The 22,394-nt window shown below is 42.0% G+C and overlaps 1 protein-coding gene across 1 annotated transcript in view; it reads left to right on the top strand.

The window, feature by feature from the left end:
* Positions 1 to 16,111: 16,111 nt before the first annotated feature.
* ptpre (protein tyrosine phosphatase, receptor type E) overlaps positions 16,112 to 22,394 on the top strand; it is a 111,892-nt gene continuing 105,609 nt past the window's right edge. Inside the window, exon 1 of the mRNA XM_004912717.4 lies at positions 16,112 to 16,452. Coding sequence (XP_004912774.1) covers positions 16,391 to 16,452 — 62 coding nt within the window. The 5' untranslated portion in view covers positions 16,112 to 16,390. The remainder of the gene's footprint in view (positions 16,453 to 22,394) is intronic.

Below are 22,394 nucleotides of genomic sequence, written 5' to 3'. Positions count from 1 at the left end.
TTCACATCTGGATCGACTCTCTGTGCATAAATAGATGTCCTGTTCTTATCACTGTGAGAAGTGAATTAACAGGCAGTTTACTCGCCCTTCAATCGCCACACTGTATACGTTCTGAACTTATTTAATGATGATGATCAAAAGAAGGAATGATATTGAACTTGCTGGAAATGCTTGTTGTATTCATTTTTACTGTAAAAAAATCTAGGTCATAATTAATTTCATAGTCCTTCCCCTTTAAAAGAAGAGCAGACATCTTTATTTTACGATGAGGCATCAGGAAGAACAGTCCACACCCGGTTCATACACTTTTCTTTGAAGATAAATATATCTCTGCAACGCGGTTATGGCGAGGGACTAGCCTAGACACGCAACACAACATTCTCAAACAGGAAAATGATATTATCGATATATCACTGCAAGAAAGCGTTTCCCCTTATGTGAGATATAAATGTGATTTTATCAGTACAACTTAGAGGAGGTTTATCATGGTGTGAAGGTTGTTTCTGTGGTAGCTTTATGCTTTATGTTCTATCAACATTTTCATTATTAATGTTTAACTTATTTCTTGGCCTCACCTTCTGAACAATAAAAGCATAAGCAGGAGAGGTAAAATTGCAAAGGTCCATAACCATAGATATCTCTAGGTCTGTTAATGTGGTGTTGTATAATCCCAACATATAGCAACAAGTCAGCAAAGTTTTGACCACATTGTCATTAAAACTGACTCAGTATAAGGGGTCAATTAACTCATATCCAAAAAGAAGATTAGCTGGAAATTTCACCATCAGCATTGAAAGGGTTTCAAGTTGGAGTGATAGCACCCCCTCTCTTCTCCCCCCCCCCCAGTAGCCAATAACAGAACAATGGGAAGGTAGCAAGATAACAGCTCCCTGACAGCTGCATTGCTAAAATTGCTCCCTATAAGAATAGCACTCAATAGTAAAAATCCAAGTCTGGTTAGGACTCCTCCAGTTACATGGGAGTAGGAGAAACAATAGTGTAGCGCTGGCTCTTTATGAAAGCTGATTCCAGCACTTCCTAATGAAGATGTGCTCATTGGAGTTTTCTTATGGTTTCTATTCTGACTGGGTAACCTCATGGGGATATTACCATCAATAGCAGAAGAAGTCTCATTGGTAGCTGATCAATCAGGTCTGGTTTTGACCTCTAGGCCTCTCCTGATGAGCCAAGACAAATCTTCTGCCCACCCTGTGTCCTAGCAGTCATTTGCAGCTCCCAGGACCCCTCTACAGAGTGACTGTCCACCACCCAGTCAAACAGCCCTGTCATCTGTAAGCACAGTGTACACGCCAGAGGGCTTAGGTGCAGTGTGAACTTCTTACAATGACATATTGTTTCCATGCAACCAATAAAATATATATATATATTTTTTATAATGATACCATTTAATGGTCATTACATCAGGCATATGTTACCATATAGCTTGTCTCTTAACTACAGTTGTAAAATACTGGAAATCTATAGTGGTATTTTTGTCAAACAACCAGTAAAGCCAAATATAGAAATTAATATTAAATGGACCTGACATACTGTTTATTTCTCTCTTGTACATTTTAAAATGAGAAGTTCTATTTTCAGTGTTTGTGCTGTGTGACTAAATAAAAGAACTGGATGAAAAAGGTTCAAAACAAATAGCAACAGGCTTTATTCTCTTAAAGCGGCTCTTGAGGAATTTCACATACATATCAGGCACTATAACATCAATCAGAGGCAGCACCATCTGATACCCCTGTGGAGACAGATTGCCAGGTTTGTAGATGCACCATCAGGACCTCTGTAAAATTACCTGGATCCCCCACATTGGATTAGGGAAAACACTACAGGCCAGTCATGCCCAAGGAGAGAATACTTCCAGCTGTCAATCCTGGTTGGAGCACAGGCTGCCCTTGCTATCTAATTCTGTCTGCCCCCCTTTCCTAGAAAGTGCTATTACAGAGACTTTATTGTCCTGACTACACCTTATTTATGGGGTCCCTGCCCCCAGACTTCATGAAGGGCCTCACTACCCTTGGGGCTTTCCATTTACTAGGCCCAGGCTCCCATCAGACATCCATCCTGTTCCTCATGTGGAAGCAAAGAGGAAGCACCACCCTTCTGTCAGCACTATCCAGGGTTGGACTGGGATGCCGGGACACCAGGAAAAAACCCGGTGGGCCCTGGTAGCCCAAACCCGACCCTTGCTGGCGCTCCCCCAGACGATGGTTTTCCTCCCCTGATGCATCAAACTGACGCACTCAGGGGAGGACGTTGGGCAGGGGCCCCTGTGGGGGAGTTAGGAAGGCTCAGTGAGGCCCCTTCTGGGGGTTGGGGGGTGCAGAAGGGGCTCCTAGGGGGTGCGGGGGAAGTGGTCAGCGAGGCACCTGCAGGGCCCATGGGGTGGCAGCCCTGGTGGGCCCTGCACCCCCCCAGTCCGACCCTGGCACTATCTCAGGAAGCAGTCACCATAGCCCTGTAGGGATTTAAAGCCATAGGAGCTTTTAATTCTATGGGTCCCTACAGGTACTTTGCCTTTCAATTCACACACAGAGTGAATTTTGGTGTGAAAATGCTAAAGTATGCATTTGTGGGCCCAAATCTGCTTTTTGTGTACTTTCCAATCTACGTTCTTTTAAAAAAAATGGTTGTAAAGTTATTTGTAAATGTAATTGCTATCAGAAGCACTATCTCGATTCATATTCTCTGCACTCCTGAAACAATGTTGAAAGCTTGAAATCTGATTAAAAAAAAAACACCTGGAGGAGACCTGACTCCTGTTACACTGTCCAAAAACCCGGAGAACTGAATGGGATAAACAAACATTGCTTTCAGTTGCAAAGTTGCTTAGAATTACATTATGCAAAAAAAAAAAAAATCAATGTTTGGGTGGAGTTAGCCTTTAACTTGATTTAATAAGGGCTTTTACTTACTGCAGCTTCCCAGCATAAATCCTCCAGCCTTGGATTCAGATATTCATTTCGAAGCCAGCAGCCAGCAGCCCAGGCAGAGGGTGGCAGGGGCAGTTTATTATCTGCTAGAAACAATTTTCACTTCTGTCTCCTGGAACCATTATAAATGGGTCTCTCTTCACTCAGCTGCTGCGACATTGCAGGGAAAGGAGCCAAACTCTATAGTCTGGAGCCACAAACCATCAGTAGCTTTTTATGTTTTATTTCTGTGGATTTCCTGTGATTAATTAAGACCCCTGGTCAGTGTTAACTACCTTTGGTTATAATGATGTGCATGCTACTTTCAGCTATAATGGTACATGGCATAATCAGTAACACATTCTATAGCAAATAAAAACATTTATTGCATTGTTTGTAATAGTGAGTTACCCCCTCCTGCTATCACATTGTCCCTGTAGCACAAAGCATAGCCCATGACAAATGCACAAAGACTTTTATATAATTGGAGCCCTGTACCGCTATCCCAGGTCAATATATACAGTAATTCCAAAGCTCGGAACCTTAGATTTCATCACATTTTTAAAGGAGAACCAAACCTTAACAAGGGAGTCATCTACAAAAATGCTACACATATTTTGGGCTTTAACAGGGAAGATCTGTGCCTCTAAAGATGCCCCCAGTAGCTCTGCATCTTCTTTCCTGCTGATTTACTGCATGGGCAGCTGTCTGTTATGTATACTGTATATACAGAATATAAAAGTAATATTTTAAGGCTAATTAGTCATTTATATAGATTCTTATTACATGGAAGTCAATAAACCAGTGCATTCTGCATTATAATTTAATAATCATTCTTGTAGCCATCAGCTTGTATGTCAGATGTAACCTCCTTTTCTGCAATGATTTCTGGCAATCCCTAAACTAAGCTTCTCAACAGCTGCCCAGAGCCCACTGAGCATGTGCTGTGTTCAGGGTCGGACTGGGACGCCGGGACACCGGGAAAAATCCCGGTGGGCCCTGGCCTTAGTGGGCCCCGGCGGCCCAGACCCGACCCTTGCTGGTGCTCCCTCTGCCCGACGCTCGCTCAGGGGAAGACATCGGGTGGGGGACCCTGCAGGGGTTTAGGGGGGGGATAGGGGATGCGGCCGACGGGGGCACCTGCAGGGCAACTGGGGGGGGGAGCCCCGGTGGGCCCTGCACCCCCCAGTCCGACCCTGGCTGTGTTACAAATTTGGCCTAAGAAGATCCAAGATGGCGAGCTCCTGTGGATAGCTGGAAAGGCCTGGCTCATTACTGTTACATGGCTGCTCAACCTTTGGGCTGAAACAGTAAATTCAGTATCTAAAACACAACATTTTAGCCATATTTAGCTATGATTTGGTTCTGCTTTAATTAGCATTTTTTTCAGAAATATTTTGTAAGTTTAATTTAGGTTGAATATAGCAGACTAGTAAAGGTTTATTCATCCAGGTCATGATATACAGTATCTAGTAGTGGTAAGTATAAAGCTGGAATCTTAAAAATGCTTCACTACTCACCACTTTGTTGAACTGAAGAAGCCACTTAGGTAAGTGGTGAAATGTTGTCGAGATTATGCAGTGAGTCCAGTTGCTTTAGACTTAGCACTTGTTGATAACAAAATATGTCAAATCTAGCTGGAAAAACTAATACATATGTTATCTATATATCAGCGCACCAGAGGTCACCCCTATAGATTAGAGGAACAGAGCTTCCATTTGAAGCAGCGTAGGTGGTTTTTCACGGTGAGGGCAGTGAGGTTATGGAATGCCCTTCCTAGTGATGTGGTAATGGCAGACTCTGTTAATGCCTTTAAGAGGGGCCTGGATGAGTTTTTGAACAAGCAGAATATCCAAGGCTATTGTGCTACTAATATCTACAGTTAGTATTACTGGTTGTATATATATAGTTTATGTATGTGAGTGTATAGATTGGTTAGTATAGGTTGTGTGCTGGGTTTACTCGGATGGGTTGAACTTGATGGACAATGGTCTTTTTTCAACCCTATGTAACTATGTAACTATGTAACTATATGTTACACAACCTGATATCATTTCCAAGGTACATCATCCAGATCACATGCTCTACCACGCCCTCTAGTGGCGAAAGAGCTCACTGAATGTTCCATTCACTATTTACCAAAATATTAGCCAATATATATCATACTCCCATTAACTTTGCTGTCTCAGAGTCAACACCCATTAATCCGAGCTGCAGCTGCTGGGGTAAGCACAGTAAGCACTAATCATTTCTTTCTCCCTAGAGCTTATTTCCATATGTTCCAAGGGAAAGACACTGAACATATCTGAGTGTTTTGCTAGAGTAATGCATTAATATAACTCTGCAATCACAATAGGAGTTGTGTCTCTGTGCTGAACTGCATATACATATCTACTTAAACAGGACTTGCAGGATTAAAATTGCACAAATGCTGTCTGACCACTTGGTGGCTCTTGATAGAATCAGCCATTTATATAAAATGGCCTTCCTGAACACTATCTGTCAGCGACAGGTAAATATTTATCAGATGGGCACAAAAATCCTTTCCATTAGGCAGCCAGGCAGTTTCAGTCGTCTCCTGATTTGGTAATAAATCCAGGCATTTGAACATTTGGTAAACGCATCCAAGAAGCTCATCTTATTGTCTATGGCCAGCTTAAGCTAATCAGCGGATTTAGGTTGGTACAGCCTATACTTCAGCCAATACTTTGGCACTAGGGCCCTGAACCTTTAGGGGCTCTCTAGCCTAAGGGCAGGCCAGTATAGAGTTTCTCAGTAGAATGAGAATGAAAGGGATCCCAAACTACTGTCTTGACCTAGAACCCTTCAAGGACTTGTTCTGTCACTGAGCAAATAGGTTTTTTTTAACCATGATAACTGCCTACATATATTTTTATTTTATAATGACAGTGATCTTTATATATTATATTTTTGGGTAGTGCAGCCATGGCATAATATGCCTGTACATGGCTACCCATGCCTATCCAGACTCTCTTGGCAGGTGATCATCCCCATTACAGGATGAGAAAACTGCATTCCCAATTCATATCCAATAGGATTTCCATCAAATATCAGTCAAGCCAAGCAGAAAATACCACTGTGAAAGGGCCACCTTGGCCCGTTGATTGGGTCTGTGGACAAAGCTTCTGCATAGCACCTCTGTGAGATCTAATAAGGGGTAATAAATATAGATAAATGAAGGGCACTCACTTCACAGTCAAAGATACAATATAGGTGTTTGGTGCAAAAAAAACAAAAATTGTACCTCCATATAGGGTACCAAGGACAATAATTTAAAAAAGAATAGGGTTTCTGCACAAAAAACACAAGCACAGTGGTAGTATTAATAAAAGTAGTTATCCTTTATATTATATACAGAAGGTTTAACAACAATCAATTTTAATTACAAAATTACAGAAAATAACACATAGTTGTAAAGTACTACTATACTATGTAACTATGTAACTATACCACAAAAATGTGCATAGGCAAAAAGAGACACACAGGTTAGCAGATACACTTGCCAAAGATGAGAATTACCCCAATGTTTCGGCCGAAAGCTTTTCTCAAGAAAGGCATTAAGATGGACCAGGTGGACAGAGCACTATATGGAAGAGGGAAACTCACAAACTGCATAACAACTTAATTTTCCCTATTTATGTAGGACTGTCCTGACTAGCAGACTCCAAAGGGGCTGAACTTGATTGTGGGCATGTCTGGTCATAACTAGCCATAATCATGACATATCTAGTCTAAATTGTTCCAATTTCTAGTGTTAAAATGCCCCGAGACATGCAGTTATAGTTAGAATATAGTATCAGCCACCATGAGTTGCCTAAAAGCACCGTACTTGTAGAATTAATGATGGGCAACCCCTGCACCACCAGTTTGCACAGGGCACTGTTTACCCTAAAGCCTGCCCTTTACACATGTGCTGGCACTTAATCTACAGGATTCTCTTTAACTGTAGGTTGTACATAGCTTGTGTGTGAGTAGGCAAGATGTTTGTGTCCACAGATCAAAATTACCCAGACACAGCAATGTAAAACCTCAGGGGCATTTTAGCAGAAAGGGGAAACGGTGTACCACAAACAGGCAGCTGAAGTTTGGTTTCTGGGAATGTACTGACCATGGAGCACAGTCAAAGTGAAAGCAATGACTCCAGATACACAGCATAATGTAGCAAGCTCTTAACAGGAAAGATAAGTGGTAAGCAATGCTTGATCTGAGAGGCACAGGTAAAGGTAGGAGAGAAAGGACTTTTGCCCTGGTAGGTCATGCTTGATAGATAGATAGATAGATAGATAGATAGATAGATAGATAGATAGATAGATAGATAGATAGATAGGTCTCTGTAAGCCCCTATTGATCCAATCGTTGGCTTGTGACAACATCACTAGGCCAAGCCTTCCAAACTTCATGTTAGGGGACACTGCATGCCTAACAGCTAGTGGAGGGCACTGTTACTTCTTCTGCTTTCTTGGTTGGAACAGTATTCCAGCAGAGGCTAATGTTATACAGCAGACAAATAATCAGGCATTAACTAAAATCTCAGCTACTACATGCCCTTGCTGCACACTGTTGTGGCACTGAATATAATGCTAATATAAAGTAGATAACTGTTTCTCTGCATCCAACAGTGACTTGGCCTTTATCATACCTCTATGTTCTACTATTTGTAAAGTTAATGGTCTGATCATTTCCCCAACATGTTTGTTCCTCACTGAATCTTTACCTGTTTTGTCATTACCCAAATCAAACTCATTTTCTAGTAAATTCCAGATATTCATCAGAAATCATCAAATTGCATAGGGAAGCTATCCACATGGTGCAATGTGGCCCTCAGCTGATGGATTTCTAACCTTTCTGGTCAATATCTGATGGAGCCATGTGTGTCTTCATCCTAAGTATTTGCAAGTGAACTTTATCAGCCACTGCTCAGCCTAACAATTTCCATTTCTAAAGGTTTTACATATTTTTAGCATCAAAAAAATCTTCTTAAATGAAGCCTTTCTCAAACGCCATCTTTTCTTTGTATATTTTTATTATTATTTTACCACTGAGCCCCATTGTAATTTAATTGCCACACCCAGGAAAACTTTCCATTGGAATTCAGTCACTTGGGCCTAAATAAAAACACTGAAACTGTGAAGACCATGGTTGGCAGGGCGCTCTTGCTGCACTCAGGACATTCCGCCTTTGCCATGGATAGGACCCCTGTCAACCTCGCAGCAGAAAGTTTCGAGGCCCCAAAAGGGTGTTGGTGAAGACCGGGGTCGGCAGGGCGCTCTTGCTGCACTCAGGACATTACGCCTTTGCCATGGATAGGAACCCTGTCAACCTCGCAGCAGAAAGTTTCGGGGCCCCAAAAGGGCGTTGGTGAAGACCGGGGTCGGCAGGGCGCTCTTGCTTCACTCAGGACATTCCGTCTTTGCCATGGATAGGATCCCTGTCAACCTCGCAGGGGATTGGGCTGGCAGCAGGGGGTCCCTTGGGGGTGCAGGGGCCACGACCCCCAGTCCAACCCTGGCTAGTAGTAGCATCTGTTGTTTGGTTTTGTGCGCAATTTCCGTCAGGGCTAATAGTCTCCCAGTATTGTTTGGGCTTTGCCTTCCCCTGACAAAGCCAGATTGGTCTAGATGTATGATATGTGGTGGTGCATTTGCTAAGCAGTTGGCTATGATTTTAGCATAGAGTTTTAGGTCATTGTGTATAATTAGTGCATTCCGTTTGGTGATTTTCCAGGTTTGGGTATTGTGGTAATGATAGTTCATAACATTTCTTTAGGGAATTGTTGTCCTTGCAGAATTAGGTTAAATAATTTTTGAATATGCTGTACTAGGATTGATTGGAAGGTTTTGTAGCAGAAGTTTGTTAGCCCAGGGGCCCAGGGGCTTTTCCCAGTGGCACAGAATCTATGGCTTTGGAAATTTCTTCGGTTGTGATCGATGAGTTAAGTTTTTCTTTTGTGCAATTGTGATGCATGGTAGTTGAGCTTGTTGGAAGATAACAGGGTTTGGCATTTAGTTTTATATTGTATAATTTTGATAAGTAGGAAGCAAATGTGTCTGCAAGTTTTTGAGGTTTCTCACTATCTCTTTTGTTTCGTTCACGATGTGGTCTATCGCTGTCATCACGGGTTTCTTTCCTTTGGTGTATCTTGTCAGTTTTAAACTATTTCACTGCCAGTTAAGTCTCTTTAGTTCTGTATCTTGTAGTTTGTGTCGTATTTCTCTGATCTGTGCAGTCTCCCTGAAATACCTTCCCACCAGCAATAATTTGAATTGCCTGTGGGAAGACATATGCATTGCTAAGTCTCCTGAAGTTTCCTTTGCCATTAAACTTTAGACAATTTAGCGATGCATTGGTCTTCCCTCAGGAAATTCTGAATTAATGATGCTAGATCCTCAAAATGACTGTGTCAGTGACATTGTATCCTGTATTCCAACACGTGTCATATCTCTGTGTCAAAACGCATGTGTTTTTTCATATTTTTTCTTATTCCAGGGCCACCCCTTTTAGAAGGAGCTGAGGGAGGAGCATTCCAAGGAGCTGAGGGAGGAGCATCCCAAGGAGGGAGCTGAGGGAGGAGCATCCCAAGGAGGGAGCTGAGGGAGGAGCATCCTAAGGAGGGAGCTGAGGGAGGAGCATTCCAAGGAGCTGAGGGAGGAGCATCCCAAGGAGGGAGCTGAGGGAGGAGCATTCCAATGAGCTAAGGGAGGAGCATCCCGAGGAGGGAGCTGAGGGAGGAGCATTCCAAAGAGCTGAGGGAGGAGCATCCTAAGGAGGGAGCTGATGAAGGAGCATTCCAAGGAGCTGAGGGAGGAGCATCCCAAGGAGGGAGCTGAGGGAGGAGCATTCCAAGGAGCTAAGGGAGGAGCATCCCGAGGAGGGAGCTGAGGGAGGAGCATTCCAAAGAGCTGAGGGAGGAGCATCCTAAGGAGGGAGCTGAGGAAGGAGCATTAAACAAAGTGGAGGTTGAGGTGGTTTTGGTTATGGATAGCTAAAGGGTAGAATTCATTGGAGTCAACATTTGTGTTTAGTACCAACCTTAATAACAAATTATTTAGTTGTTGTTGAAAAAGAGGTTGCACTTCAAGTAGACGGTTCTGATCCACATTGATGTGATTTTGCTGTGTAATAAGTTGATTTTGATTCAGAAGAAAATTTATTTTTTGCCTTTTCAAACAAAACATTTTTTCTACTATATCATGTATTGTTTGTTTTAATAACAGCAGGTCTTTGTGAATTAGAATAAAGCCTCATTTGATTTGTTAAATGGATTTTTGGATTTCTTCAGTCCTTGATGAAGGTGTGAAAATGATTGTTTAAGGGAATCTGTGACATTAGGAATGATTGTTGGTCAGCAGGGTGCATATCCATATCTTGGGGTTCCACTAATTCACCAAATTCTGTTGCTATAGGATCCAAAATCGATGTTACTTGCTCCTCCTTTGTGAATGTATTAGAACAAAAAGATAAAATAATTGTTACTACTACAAACATAGAAAGGCTCATCCTAACATGAATACAACATGCAATAATAATATTAACCTTCAAAAGATTAACACAAACATACATTTTATGTGCATGTAGAAACCTTTATAAAGATGTACATTAGTGATGTGTGGGCCGGCCAGATAGCCACAGGAGAATTCAAAATCATTTCAACAAATATGTAAGCCGGTTATGTTAGCCTTCATGAAGACCTTTTTGTTTTTTACTCCCATTCATGATGTTTTCCTTTGTTCTACAGGAAGTTCAAGGAAATCATTACCCACTGAAGACTGGAAATGGGCTTTGCAATTTCGAAAAAAAAAATTTAATTTATAAATAAAAACATTAAGGGGCACAATTACTAATATTTGTTTTTTTTTCCTGGCCTTGAACGTCATATAAACTTGACATGGTATAAATTCAAATTAAACTCGATCATTGCTGTGGATTGCCCAGCAGTGCCGCTACTGGGGAGTAGGGGGGAATGCAGTTTATATTTAAGCTTCAGTTTTCCACAAAGATTTAACGTAAGAAAGGTGGTTTTTAAGAATAGAAATTCTTGGAAAAATGCTGTTTGGTTGGGGCCAGATCCATGTGTTTTTCAGCAGGATTCGGATTTGGACGAATCCATGTGCCTGTCTGAACCGAATCTTTAAAATCACGACTTTTTGTCATATAAACACAGAAGCTGAAAATTTTTCATGACGCGTGAAGCTAGTGCTTCTCTTTAGCCCTTCCATGACCTGAAATTAGGATTCAGATTCAGTTCGGTATTTGCCCGAATCTTTGATGAAGGATTCAGGGGTCAGCTGAATCCCAAAATGTATGGATCATTTATGGATTAAAATATTAAGATGCCATATCTCCTATCTTCTGTATGGCAGCCTAGGGTGCACACAGCACTGGGTTGTACTACCCGGCGCCCTAGGCAACCCAGTCCGCCGAACCCCCCCGCTGGAGATGGTGGAGGTGTAATGTGGGTAGTGCGCAGGACATGGGGGCAGTGGGAGGATAAGGCTCCAGATTAGGGGTAGGTAGGGCCCCCTTAGTACATTGTGAATTGTGCTTAGTACACGGGAGTCCCTATGCTGCCATAGTTTTATGGTATCTTTCTGTACAGGCTATGAGCAAACTTAGGGGACTGTTCCTGCTGAATTGTACTTAGTACAGTGGAATCCCTATGCTGCCATAGTTTTATGGTATCTCTCTGTACAGGCTATGAGCAAACTTAGGGGGCTGTTCCTGCTAAATTGTGCTTAGTACAGTGGAATCCCTATGCTGCCATAGTTTTATGGTATCTCTCTGTACAGGCTATGAGCAAACTTAGGGGGCTGTTCCTGCTGAATTGTGCTTAGTACAGGGGAATCCCTATGCTTCCATAGTTTTATGGTATCTCTCTGTACAGGCTATGAGCAAACTTAGGGGGCTGTTCCTGCTGAATTGTGCTTAGTACAGGGGAATCCCTAAAATGTAAAAATGGTTTGTGATCCCTGTATCATAAAATAAGTTACAGTTCAGCCAGTACTACAACCAGGGCACAGGCCCACAGCTATAAACAATACAGATACAATGGCTGCAGCTTGCTCATCTTATCTTTTGTAGTTTCATGCTCTGTGTTTTTTTTTCTTATTTCCCTTTTATTTTGTCTGTTTACTCCAGTATTCCAAAGGGGTCATTTATTAATGAGGTGCTAAATTACAACTGGTCTTCTGTCCCTTTCTATATACTCCATGCTAACTCACATTATCAGTTTTCTATATGTTCCCTCCCCATTTTGATTCCTTCTTTTCTAGTTTTTTGTTATTTTCTCTCCTTTCTCTGCATTCTGTGCTTTTTTTATTCCTTATTCCTTTGCTCATATTTCTCTTTCTCCCATTATCCTCTTTCAGACATTCTCCTTGCCATTCTAGTTAAAAAAAAGCAGTACACAGAATGCTACGTACATTTACACTGGGTTTAGTATATCCTACCTTATCTGCTAGAACGGAGAGCTCCTCTCACACAGGTCTGTGCATTAGGAACGGTGAGTACTTACAAACTGCCCAGCAGCACCACGCGTACGCACAGCCCTGTGTGAGAGGAGCTCTGTATTCTAGTAGATAATACAGTATATACTTAGCCAGGCTTAAATGTACAGAGCATTCTGTGGGCAGCCTCTTTTCTCGGCAGGGAGAATGAACTATTAGCTAGCTGCTGGCCAAAAAAGTAGCATTGCTTTTTTGCCTCCTGAGGAAGGTCCCTGTGGGGGAGTGAAATGTTGAGATTCGTAATGTTCCTGTTTCATATTTTGTAATAAAATGTATTTTTTATTCTTATGATACAAATCTTGTGAGTGCGGACACTTCTTTCCTTTTATTTTAATCTAACTGCTCTTGCACCCAGGTTTAAACAGTGTTAGTGTTAAGAGAGTCCACACGACAGTACCACACTCCAGCACCAAGGGTCTTGTGGTTCAAATAAATATTAGTGTATTATAACCGCATGTACAACAAATTATAATACACTAATATTTATTTGAACCACAAGACCATTGGTGTTGGTTGTGTTTTATTCAGTATATATATATATATACCGGTATATAATATTTATGGGAAGAACTAATATAGTTGTGAACGGAGATGTTGTAAAGAGGGAGTGTAATTGACAGAGGGTGGAGGTTACTGTAATATTGTTTTACAACTTGCCACAGCTCTCATGAAAGCAGTGAGCAAAGGGCAAGGAGGCAGGTTCACATATATCTAGAATAACTTGTGAGCTACCGATTCTCAAAGAACCTAGTGCTTTATTATAACACAATCTTTAGAACAGCTAACACCAAATTTTAAAGGGCAAGTAACACTTTTCCTAACCACAATCCTCATTTAGTTCCTTTAAGCTGCCTGGTGGTACCTTAACCAGGTGAAAATACTCACAGGTAAAAGTATGTCTTAAGGTAGGTGGCAGGGGTTCACATCCACCCTACCTACATGTAGCACTCCATACAACCCCTACAGGGAGATTATACTCCCCCCCGACTCATATTTGTATTTAATAATACCTCCTGTCAGACTATGGGCCCCGGGATACATTTGTACCTTTATTTAACATCTGTCAATATCAGTTCAAGCCATGTGAACGCTAGTGAAAATTTATGCCTAGTATCTTTTTGTTTTTTATTTTCATCCAATATTCAGCGCCTCCAAAATCTACTGAAAGTGGCAAAAAACGAAAGCTTGTGTGCAGGGACCCTAATTGATTTACTCTGCTCCCGGCCAAACCTCAGCCTAAATGACTTGAATTGATGAGACACTCAGATTCGTAAATGATCTCTTTAGAATTTGCTTAAACTTGCTTTTTTTACCTTAAAGTAATCCATTGGGAAAACCAGGAATGCTCAGGTGCACTATTACTGTATATCTAAGATGCACAGCCAATTTCTATTCAGACTCTTAGAAAATACATCTGCGGGATCTATTATATGAAATACTTGGGGTTCTGGAAATGGGGTGTTTCTATAATATGGATTACCATACCTTATAGCTTCAAAAAAAACCATTCCTGTTAAGCATAAGACACTGTCTTATTATTACAGAGAAAAACAGTAATTGTTACAAGATTGTGAATTTTGTGTATAAACAGGAATCTATAGAAAATGAGACTCCACTGTTTTGAATCTTTCTGGATAATGGGTTTCTGGTTAATTAATACCATACCTGTATATGGTATGGGATAGTATACCTACTACCCAGACCCTTGGAATCTCCTGACTTACCAGTACAAAAAGGACACCAGGGAAGCTGGTGGGGCTAATCCTCTCCTGTCTCTATAAAGCTGTGGTTTTCAGACTTTGGTTTGGCTCCAGCTGCCCTTTAATGTCCAACATTTGGCCAGGGTCCTGCCTAGCTCATAGGAAGGTTATGAGCATATTGAAATAATTGCTGGGACAGCCAATAGGGCAATTAAGTTGTCACCCCCAAATCCTACCCTTACTGACCATTAAGCTTAAGATGGTATCAAGAAGAGCAAAGTAGGTCAGAATGGATGAGAGTTTGGGGAAAATGGCTGGTTGCTGGGGTAAGTGGGGCTATAGTAACAAGATATCACTTTAATTTTAGAGAACTACAGACCAAAAACATGAAATCATTTAGGGGGAACACCACCCAAATACAACTTAAGCTAAAAAAACGTAAACATAATTATTATAACTATTATTAAATAATAATAATTAATATACATCAATTAAAAAATATTCAGCCTTTTCATGATTTTTAATGTAATAATAAGGTTTGGAACAGTTCCCTAAACCCCGCCCCCTGTTCCCCTGCTGATCTGGCTGGCTACTTTGAGACTCAAATAAAATGTAACAGTAGTCGACTTCCTTCAACTTGCCTTTAGCCTGCATCCTCCTATCCCACAATTCTGTGCACACGTGATGTCAATAAGGAAAGGAACATCACAGTGCAATGCATTGTGGGCTATGTAGTTCCTGCATGCTGTCTGTAAGTTGTGAGGAAGTTGTTACAATTTGTAACATCAGTGTTTTAGTCCCTCCTCCCCTGTCAGCATTTGAAATCATCCAGAAAGAGAAGAACTGTTTTGCAGCTGGATTTTAGCATATAAAAATGGTATTTATTCCTACTTTTTGAAGGAACAGATTACAGTGATAGGAATATTAGGGGTTTCTGTGTTGTGTGGGGCTCTTTAACAAATTTTGGTTTGGAAGCCGGAGTTCCCCATTAAATAGCATGAAGACTAATCAAATGCCATTTGCCCAAAGCAAGCCATACATGTACCAATAAATTGCACCAAACTTAGTTTCGTACCATTTTCGGACCGTGTGGGCTCCGAATTATCATCCTGATCATTTTCGTCCCATGTCGATCGGTTGTTTAGTTGATCGCCAGGTTAGAACATTTTGATCTTTACACGTATTGTGTATCGTGCGATATCCTTGGGGGGCCAACAATGGAAGTGACCTTCATACAATCGGTATCTGCCAACTATTTTATGTTCAGAACATCCTCCCATTCGTATTTTCAGGGCTTTAGCCTACAGTTCAGTCTGAATGTTAGTTTCAGATCGTTGCATTTAAATGTACGACCGATATCCGTCTTAAGAAGACTAAAATCTGAATGTGTATGGCCAGCTTTAGAGCAGCAATGGGTACTGTTTTCAGACATACACCTCCCTTTCCAGGGACAGCTTATCCCTATCTATTGAGCACTGGGAGGGAGTTAGTATGGCAACTCCAACCTAACATTTACTGTATTTTATTAGAATCAATGACAGAGTGTAAAGGAGATATATTTCTATAATCAGCCACATCTCAAGGTGCAGAGCAGCCTATGTCTTTGTATTTACAGAAACCTGCATTATAATAGCGACCTATAATAATAATAACCCTTGAATGTATAGAGCGCATTGATCCATAATATGAAGCTAAGGGGAACTGCACAGGAAGCCTATGACTATCGATCCCAGTATGCAGGGAGTCGGATCTCTATCTCCCCCCCAGTTACAATGGGAGAGTCGCTGCTGAGGGAGAGGGCAAGGTCTCTGCTAAAGGGCAGGCAGTGGGGCTAGACGGGTGGGCGGGGCTTGCTGACAGTTCAGGCTTCATGCTGCAGCTCAAACAGTGCTGTAGTATTTGCGAGCCAATCGGCGGCCAGGGGCGTGGCCTAGTTCCAGCGCTGGGATAGACTGGGTGTGAGGGGAAGATGACGGGCCGCAGTTCCATACACACCCCCCGCTCCTGTGTGTGACACATCGCTGAGCATCCTGCGCTGAGCCGAGCGGGGAGCGCATACACATTGCGCTGGATGGGCTGGCACCCCGTGTGGCCATTGGCAACTAGCGGACGGGAAGGCTGTGATTGCTGAGAGGTGCCTGAGCACATGGGGCGCTCCGTTGGGCTGGGGGAGCAGGAATATCGCTGAGGAAATGAGGCGCACTGTCTGGGTAGCACAGGAGCGCAGCGCTGGCCCAAGGGGATGCGCCCGAGTAGCGCCAGTGTGATACCTGCCGAGACCGCAGCGCACTCCGGTGCCCACAGGTAAGCCCCATGCAGCAGCCTTTGCCCCCCTTATGTGCCCCCACTGGGATTGACTGAGCCGCAAGCACCCCCGGACACACGCCTGCTGCATTGGCACCTTCACCCAGCAGTGGGCACTGTATAACTGCTGCACTCAGTCGGCCAGCTCTGGGTAGCACCTCCATACACACAGATATGTGACTTTGCAGCACTCCATAGGCCAGTTTAGTTGGGTATCCCTGGGTAGGTAAGGATAGGGGGTGTGTAAGTAGAAGAACTGAGTAGAAGCTGTTCTTCTGCAGCTCAAGGTGCCAAAAACGATCCCCCTTTAAATAAATCATGTGTGGTTAATGCACTTGTGCATTCCAGGGAACAGGTTTGCCCCCCACATCTTATAAAGTTTGTGCGTATTTATGTATATATATCTGTGTGACATCCTGTGGCCCCTACAGATGTTGTTTAACTACAACACACCGTGAGGTCTCTGGCCGGCTGCTCACATGACCTGCGCAATGAGACCTGTGTGCGTTTGCTGATCCAGGATGTAGATCAGTGGGGCATAACTGCCTGCATAGGGATGCTGTACATGGAAACATGTAGAGCAGCTTTGTAAACTCCTCTTTTGCCTGGGCCTTACTTACCCTTTACCCTTACTTACCCTTTACCGTTACTTACCCTTTAACATTACTTACCCTTTACTCTTACCTACCCTTTACCCTTACTTACCCTTACTTACACAAAGAGCAAGCAGGGACCCATTGTCATGAATATCCCAGTTTTTCTTCTTGGAAGAATACGGTTTATAGTGTCTGCCAAGTGGACCCTGTTCAGCTATGGGGCAGTGGCATTATTTTGCCAGATCTCTGCCCATCATCAACCCATTAATCACTGTGTATATATATATATATATATATAGGGAATGCTAGGAGAACACTTGCAGAAGTATCTATCCATCTATCATCATCTATCTCTATGATCTATCCATGCTATGGGAAAGGAAAATTGGAATTAAACATGGATTCCACTAGTACAGCCAATCAGCGCACATGTTTATCCATCATATTACATGAAAATGCAAGATGGATGATGAACCTGTTTGGGCCAATGAGCAGTCACCTGTAGGGCCATTTTCAACCCGGATTTAATCGTCCAGACAACTCATATGGAGGTTCCCCAATACCGATGATCAGTACCTTTGCTTTTGGATGTAGTGGGGTCCGCAGCTAAATATACACTTCAGGGTTGCGTTATGTATGTAAATGAAGGATTTGTGGCCCTTGAGCAGTTATAGGACTACAGTTCCGTGTAGTTCAGTGGCACTTGCAGGGCATTTGGTTAAATATCTCTTCTCTGTATGCACCTTTCTGGTGCCTTAGAGTAGCTTGCCACAAATTGGCCTATCGAGTGTAGCAGATAATGGTATGTACTTCCCTTCCAACCTTTGTTGCTTGTGATTGGTTTGGCGGGGGCATTCCAGCTAACTTTATGGTCCATTTAAGGACAAAGGTGAATATGGACTTCTCCTTACCTGACTCCTATGCTGAGGTGCTGTATTGCTTCAGTTAGGAGTCAGTTAGGAATAGCAGCAGGCAAAACTGAAGGGATCCTTGCAGCAGTGGGGCTGTGTGTGTAGGAGGGAATAACCATTCATTCTGTCGCCACTGCAGGGTCGTAAAAATTCCCAAGCAGAGCCGGCAGCGCAAAAAGCCTATCGCCGTTTATTCCCATCTCTCCTAATAAATGATTATATGGCTGCGGAATGAGGCGCTACATTCGTTATGCAAAGGGGCTGCCTACATTTCTATTGTTTATTATACAGCAGCATAATGGCTTTTTATTTCTCATATTGGCTAATTAATAATTGAACGGATACGGGGGCCTCGGCTTCCACTGGCGGGTCCTTAAAATTTAATTATTCGTTTGTCATGTGCATGAGATATTACAACTCGGATACCTTCACCCCTTTGTACACTCTCAGGCGCAGGCAGAGCTCGGTCATTATTGAAGGAAATGCTGATTGTGATTGGCTGGGGGCTTATTCTTGGGAATGCAAAGCACATGGCTTGTTTGAGGGTGATCCAGGTCCTGCCCACAGTGAAGTTTACATTTAAACCGGGGAAATGCAGAGGTTAAATTTGTATCAGGGTGATGGCACCAAAGCTAATTTAGAAGTACAGTACAAAGTAATCTAAAGGGCAGTAGTAATCCATAACAGCCAATCAAAATGCTGCTTTTATTAGTTTCGCTGCAGCTAAGCATTCAAAGCTTATTGTTGATTTGTTTCTTTTAGTTACTCCAGGTTTGTGAATCCCCCACCCTGATTCTGGTAAAGGGGTGCTTTCATGGGGGAAAGGGGTCTCTTTTGATACATGTTACTGCAGCTAGGATAATGTACCCCCAATCTGTATGTTATAAAGAGAATAATGTACTCACTGTTGTATACTTTAAAGATATACTGCACGTATTTTAAAACAGGGGTCCAGTGTTTGTTATAATATACAAGTTTCAATGAGTTGAAGCACAGGTTATAAGGATATTTCTTATCTATCTATCTATCTATCTATCTATATCTATATATATATATATATATATATATGTGTGCAGTACTTGTGGATTTTATTTTGGAGGGGCACAATGATTTTCCAGTGGGTCGCACTGATTCCCCCTTCCTGACAGCCATCACTTATGTATATACTTATGCTCACCCCTCGAGTGATGTCAGGGAAGGGTGGGTTGGGCAGTATAAAAGTAAGGATGGTGCACCGGGTCAGGTGGGTTTTGGTTGGAAGTGGGTGGGTTAGGATTGAGAGGGGTTAACTTTTTGTTGGTCATGCATCACTAGTGGGTATATTATGTGTAAGTGTAGTGACTGCCTCTAATAAGGACAGGGTTAGGATCGTGTGTAGCCATTGGCAGGGCTAGAGTGATGGGTAACCAATCAGTGCTTCGGGAATAATAACTAGTTTACAATGAAGCTCATAAATCCAGTTTGCCCAAATCATTTACAACTTTAATCCATTTCTCTCCTGTTTGGCATGAACGCTGCTGTGCAGTTGGTGGGGGTTGTGCCGTAGTAGCTAATCAGAAGGTAGTAAGAAAAAAAGTTACTCAGTTACTTTTAATATGTTATAGAATATCCTATTCCTAGCAACTTTGCAATTGGTCTTCATTATTGATTCATTATAGTTTTTTAATAATTTGCCTTCCTCTTCTGCATTTTTCCAGCTTTATAAATGGGGGGGTCACTGACCCCGGCATCTAAAAACCTCTTGCTCTGCAAGGCTACAATTTTATTGTTATTGTTACTTTTTATTGCTTAGCTTTCTATTAAGGCTCTCTCCTATTTATATTTTGGTCATTTAAACCGCTGCCTGGTAACAAGACCCTAGCAACCAGATAGATGCTGAAATTCAAAACTGGAGAGCTGCTTAATAAAAAGCTAAATAACTAAAAAACCACAAATAATAAAAAATGAACACCAATTGCAAATTGTCTCAAAATATCATTGCCTACGTCAGACTAAAAGTTATTTTAAAGGTGAACAACCCCTTTAATTAACTGCCCATCTGAAAAGGGCCAGACCTGTGAGACCAGACCTGTGAGTTTAATCATTCTCACAGGGAAAAGCTTCTTAGATTGATTCTGAGATTACATTTACCGATTAACTTCCCCTTTAGTGTCCTTTCCCTTCTCTGACTGACAGTGCCGCTTAATCTCACACATCAGTGAAATGTATATCATGTACTGGGTGCCATAACCTGCCACCAGCAATTAAAAGCCCTGGGATTTCCTCACTTCAGATAATCCCTAACGAGCTCGTTTATGTCACATGACTGGCTCCGTTGATTTACAGCAGTGAAAATAAGCAAAAACAGGCATTTTCTCACATTCTCAGTTCCTTTTTCTTGCGTTGTGTGAAATCAATGAGAGTCGGACCCCTGGCTCCAAGCGTTTAACTTGACTTTGCACTCAGCTTGTGGCTATTGAAATATTTATTGCCAATGTCATTAAAGTGCTCAAATAAGTGACCTCGGCTCGGGGTTCCCCAGCAGGTGTAGCCCTCCTTATTTGTCTACATCGCCATTTTTATGTGTTTCTAAAGTGATACTGACGCCTAAAACTAAATTCTTTTTTAAATATATGATAACATTGTCTTTGCATGAGCTTTATAGTTTTGCCATTTAACTATTTGCCTGATGCTTTTACATTACCTATCTGATCCCCCATGTTCCTCTATGAGGGGGCGGCCATATTTGTGCAGCAGGAGGCCGTTAGCATTAGAGGCTATAACTGACAGGCTGAGAAGGGACAGTCAGGTTCAGGAACTTCAGGTAACAATTACTCACAAAAGCAGCCTTATCAGCGAAAAATGATTAACATGACCTATAGGTAACTTTTTATGTACATTCATAATTTGAAAAGTATTTTTTTCATGTCAGTATCACTTAATAAGGGATGGGCAAAACTGGAGCAAAGGTTTCATCCCAGCACCCCATAACAGCTTCTCATTGATGTCAATCACAATTTAGCTTATCTCTAGTCCTTCTGTAGAAGATCAATTAGAGCTAATTAGTGATTGGTTGCTATGGGGGTTCCTTAGTGATCCAGCCTTTTTAATACTGTGCTTGCAATTGTGATGTCAGCTGACCACACAAAATATAAAGCTTCCCATAATATCCCCGGCAACTATTCTCTCTCAAAAATGAGAATGTCAGACCACCTGAACAGAAATAAAAAAAAAAAAAAACAAGGATAATAAAAGAAGTAGCATGCATTGTATTCTGGCAGCATGTACAGAGGGATACCATAAAAAATATGTAGGTATGCCTTTGTACTGCGCACAATTCTGCAGGAACAGCCTCCCAGGCTTTCTTATAGCCTGTACAGTAAGACACAGTAACACTATGTAACCATAGGTATTCCTTTGTACTAAGCACAGTTCTGCAGGAACACCCTCCCAGGCTTTCTTATAACCTCTGTACAGTGAGATACAATAAAACAATGTAACCATAGGTATTCCTTTGTACTAAGCACAGTTCTGCAGGAACACCCTCCCAGGCTTTCTTATAACCTGTACAGAGAGATACAGTAACACTATGTAACCATAGGTATTCCTTTGTACTAAGCACAGTTCTGCAGGAACACCCTCCCAGGCTTTCTTATAACCTCTGTACAGTGAGATACAATAAAACTATGTAACCATAGGTATTCCTTTGTACTAAGCACAGTTCTGCAAGAACACCCTCCCAGGCTTTCTTATAACCTGTACAGAGAGATACAGTAACACTATGTAACCATAGATTTCCTTTGTACTAAGCACAGTTATGCAGGAACAGCCTCCCAGGCTTTCTTATAACCTGTACAGTGAGATAAAAATAAAATAACACTATGTAACCATAGGTATTCCTTTGTACTAAGCTCAGTTCTGCAGGAACAGCCTCCCAGGCTTTCTTATAACCTGTACAGAGAGATACAATAAAATTATGTAACAATAGGTATTCCTTTGTACTAAGCTCAGTTCTGCAGGAACAGCCTCCCCGGCTTTCTTATAACCTGTACAGCGAGATACAATAAAACTATGTAACTATAGGTATTCCTTTGTACTAATCATAGAACAGACTCCCAGGCTTCCCTATAACCTGTACAATAAAATTATGCCCTGTATAAGGAACAAGCAAGACTAAATTCTGTTGCATTGTGGGATACTGCTTGAGGTGTGTTGTAACTTTAAGGGTTAGGCATTAAGCACCCTAAGGCCAGTGGCACATATATAACATTTTTTGAGAAAGCACCTAAATCTTCAGAGACAGGTGTGGGCAGAGCACGATGAAGGACATAGTGTGACCACGGGCGTAACGAGCATGGTTGGGCATGGCCAGACACACCAAAGCTGTGGGTAGGGGGTATGAGGTGTGTGCCACAGCCCCACCCACCCATAGAACATAATGATTCTGTGCCGTATC

Source organism: Xenopus tropicalis, chromosome 7 (assembly GCF_000004195.4).
Source record: "Xenopus tropicalis strain Nigerian chromosome 7, UCB_Xtro_10.0, whole genome shotgun sequence".
NCBI lineage: Eukaryota > Metazoa > Chordata > Amphibia > Anura > Pipidae > Xenopus > Xenopus tropicalis.
This window is presented reverse-complemented; position numbering and strand designations above follow the sequence as displayed.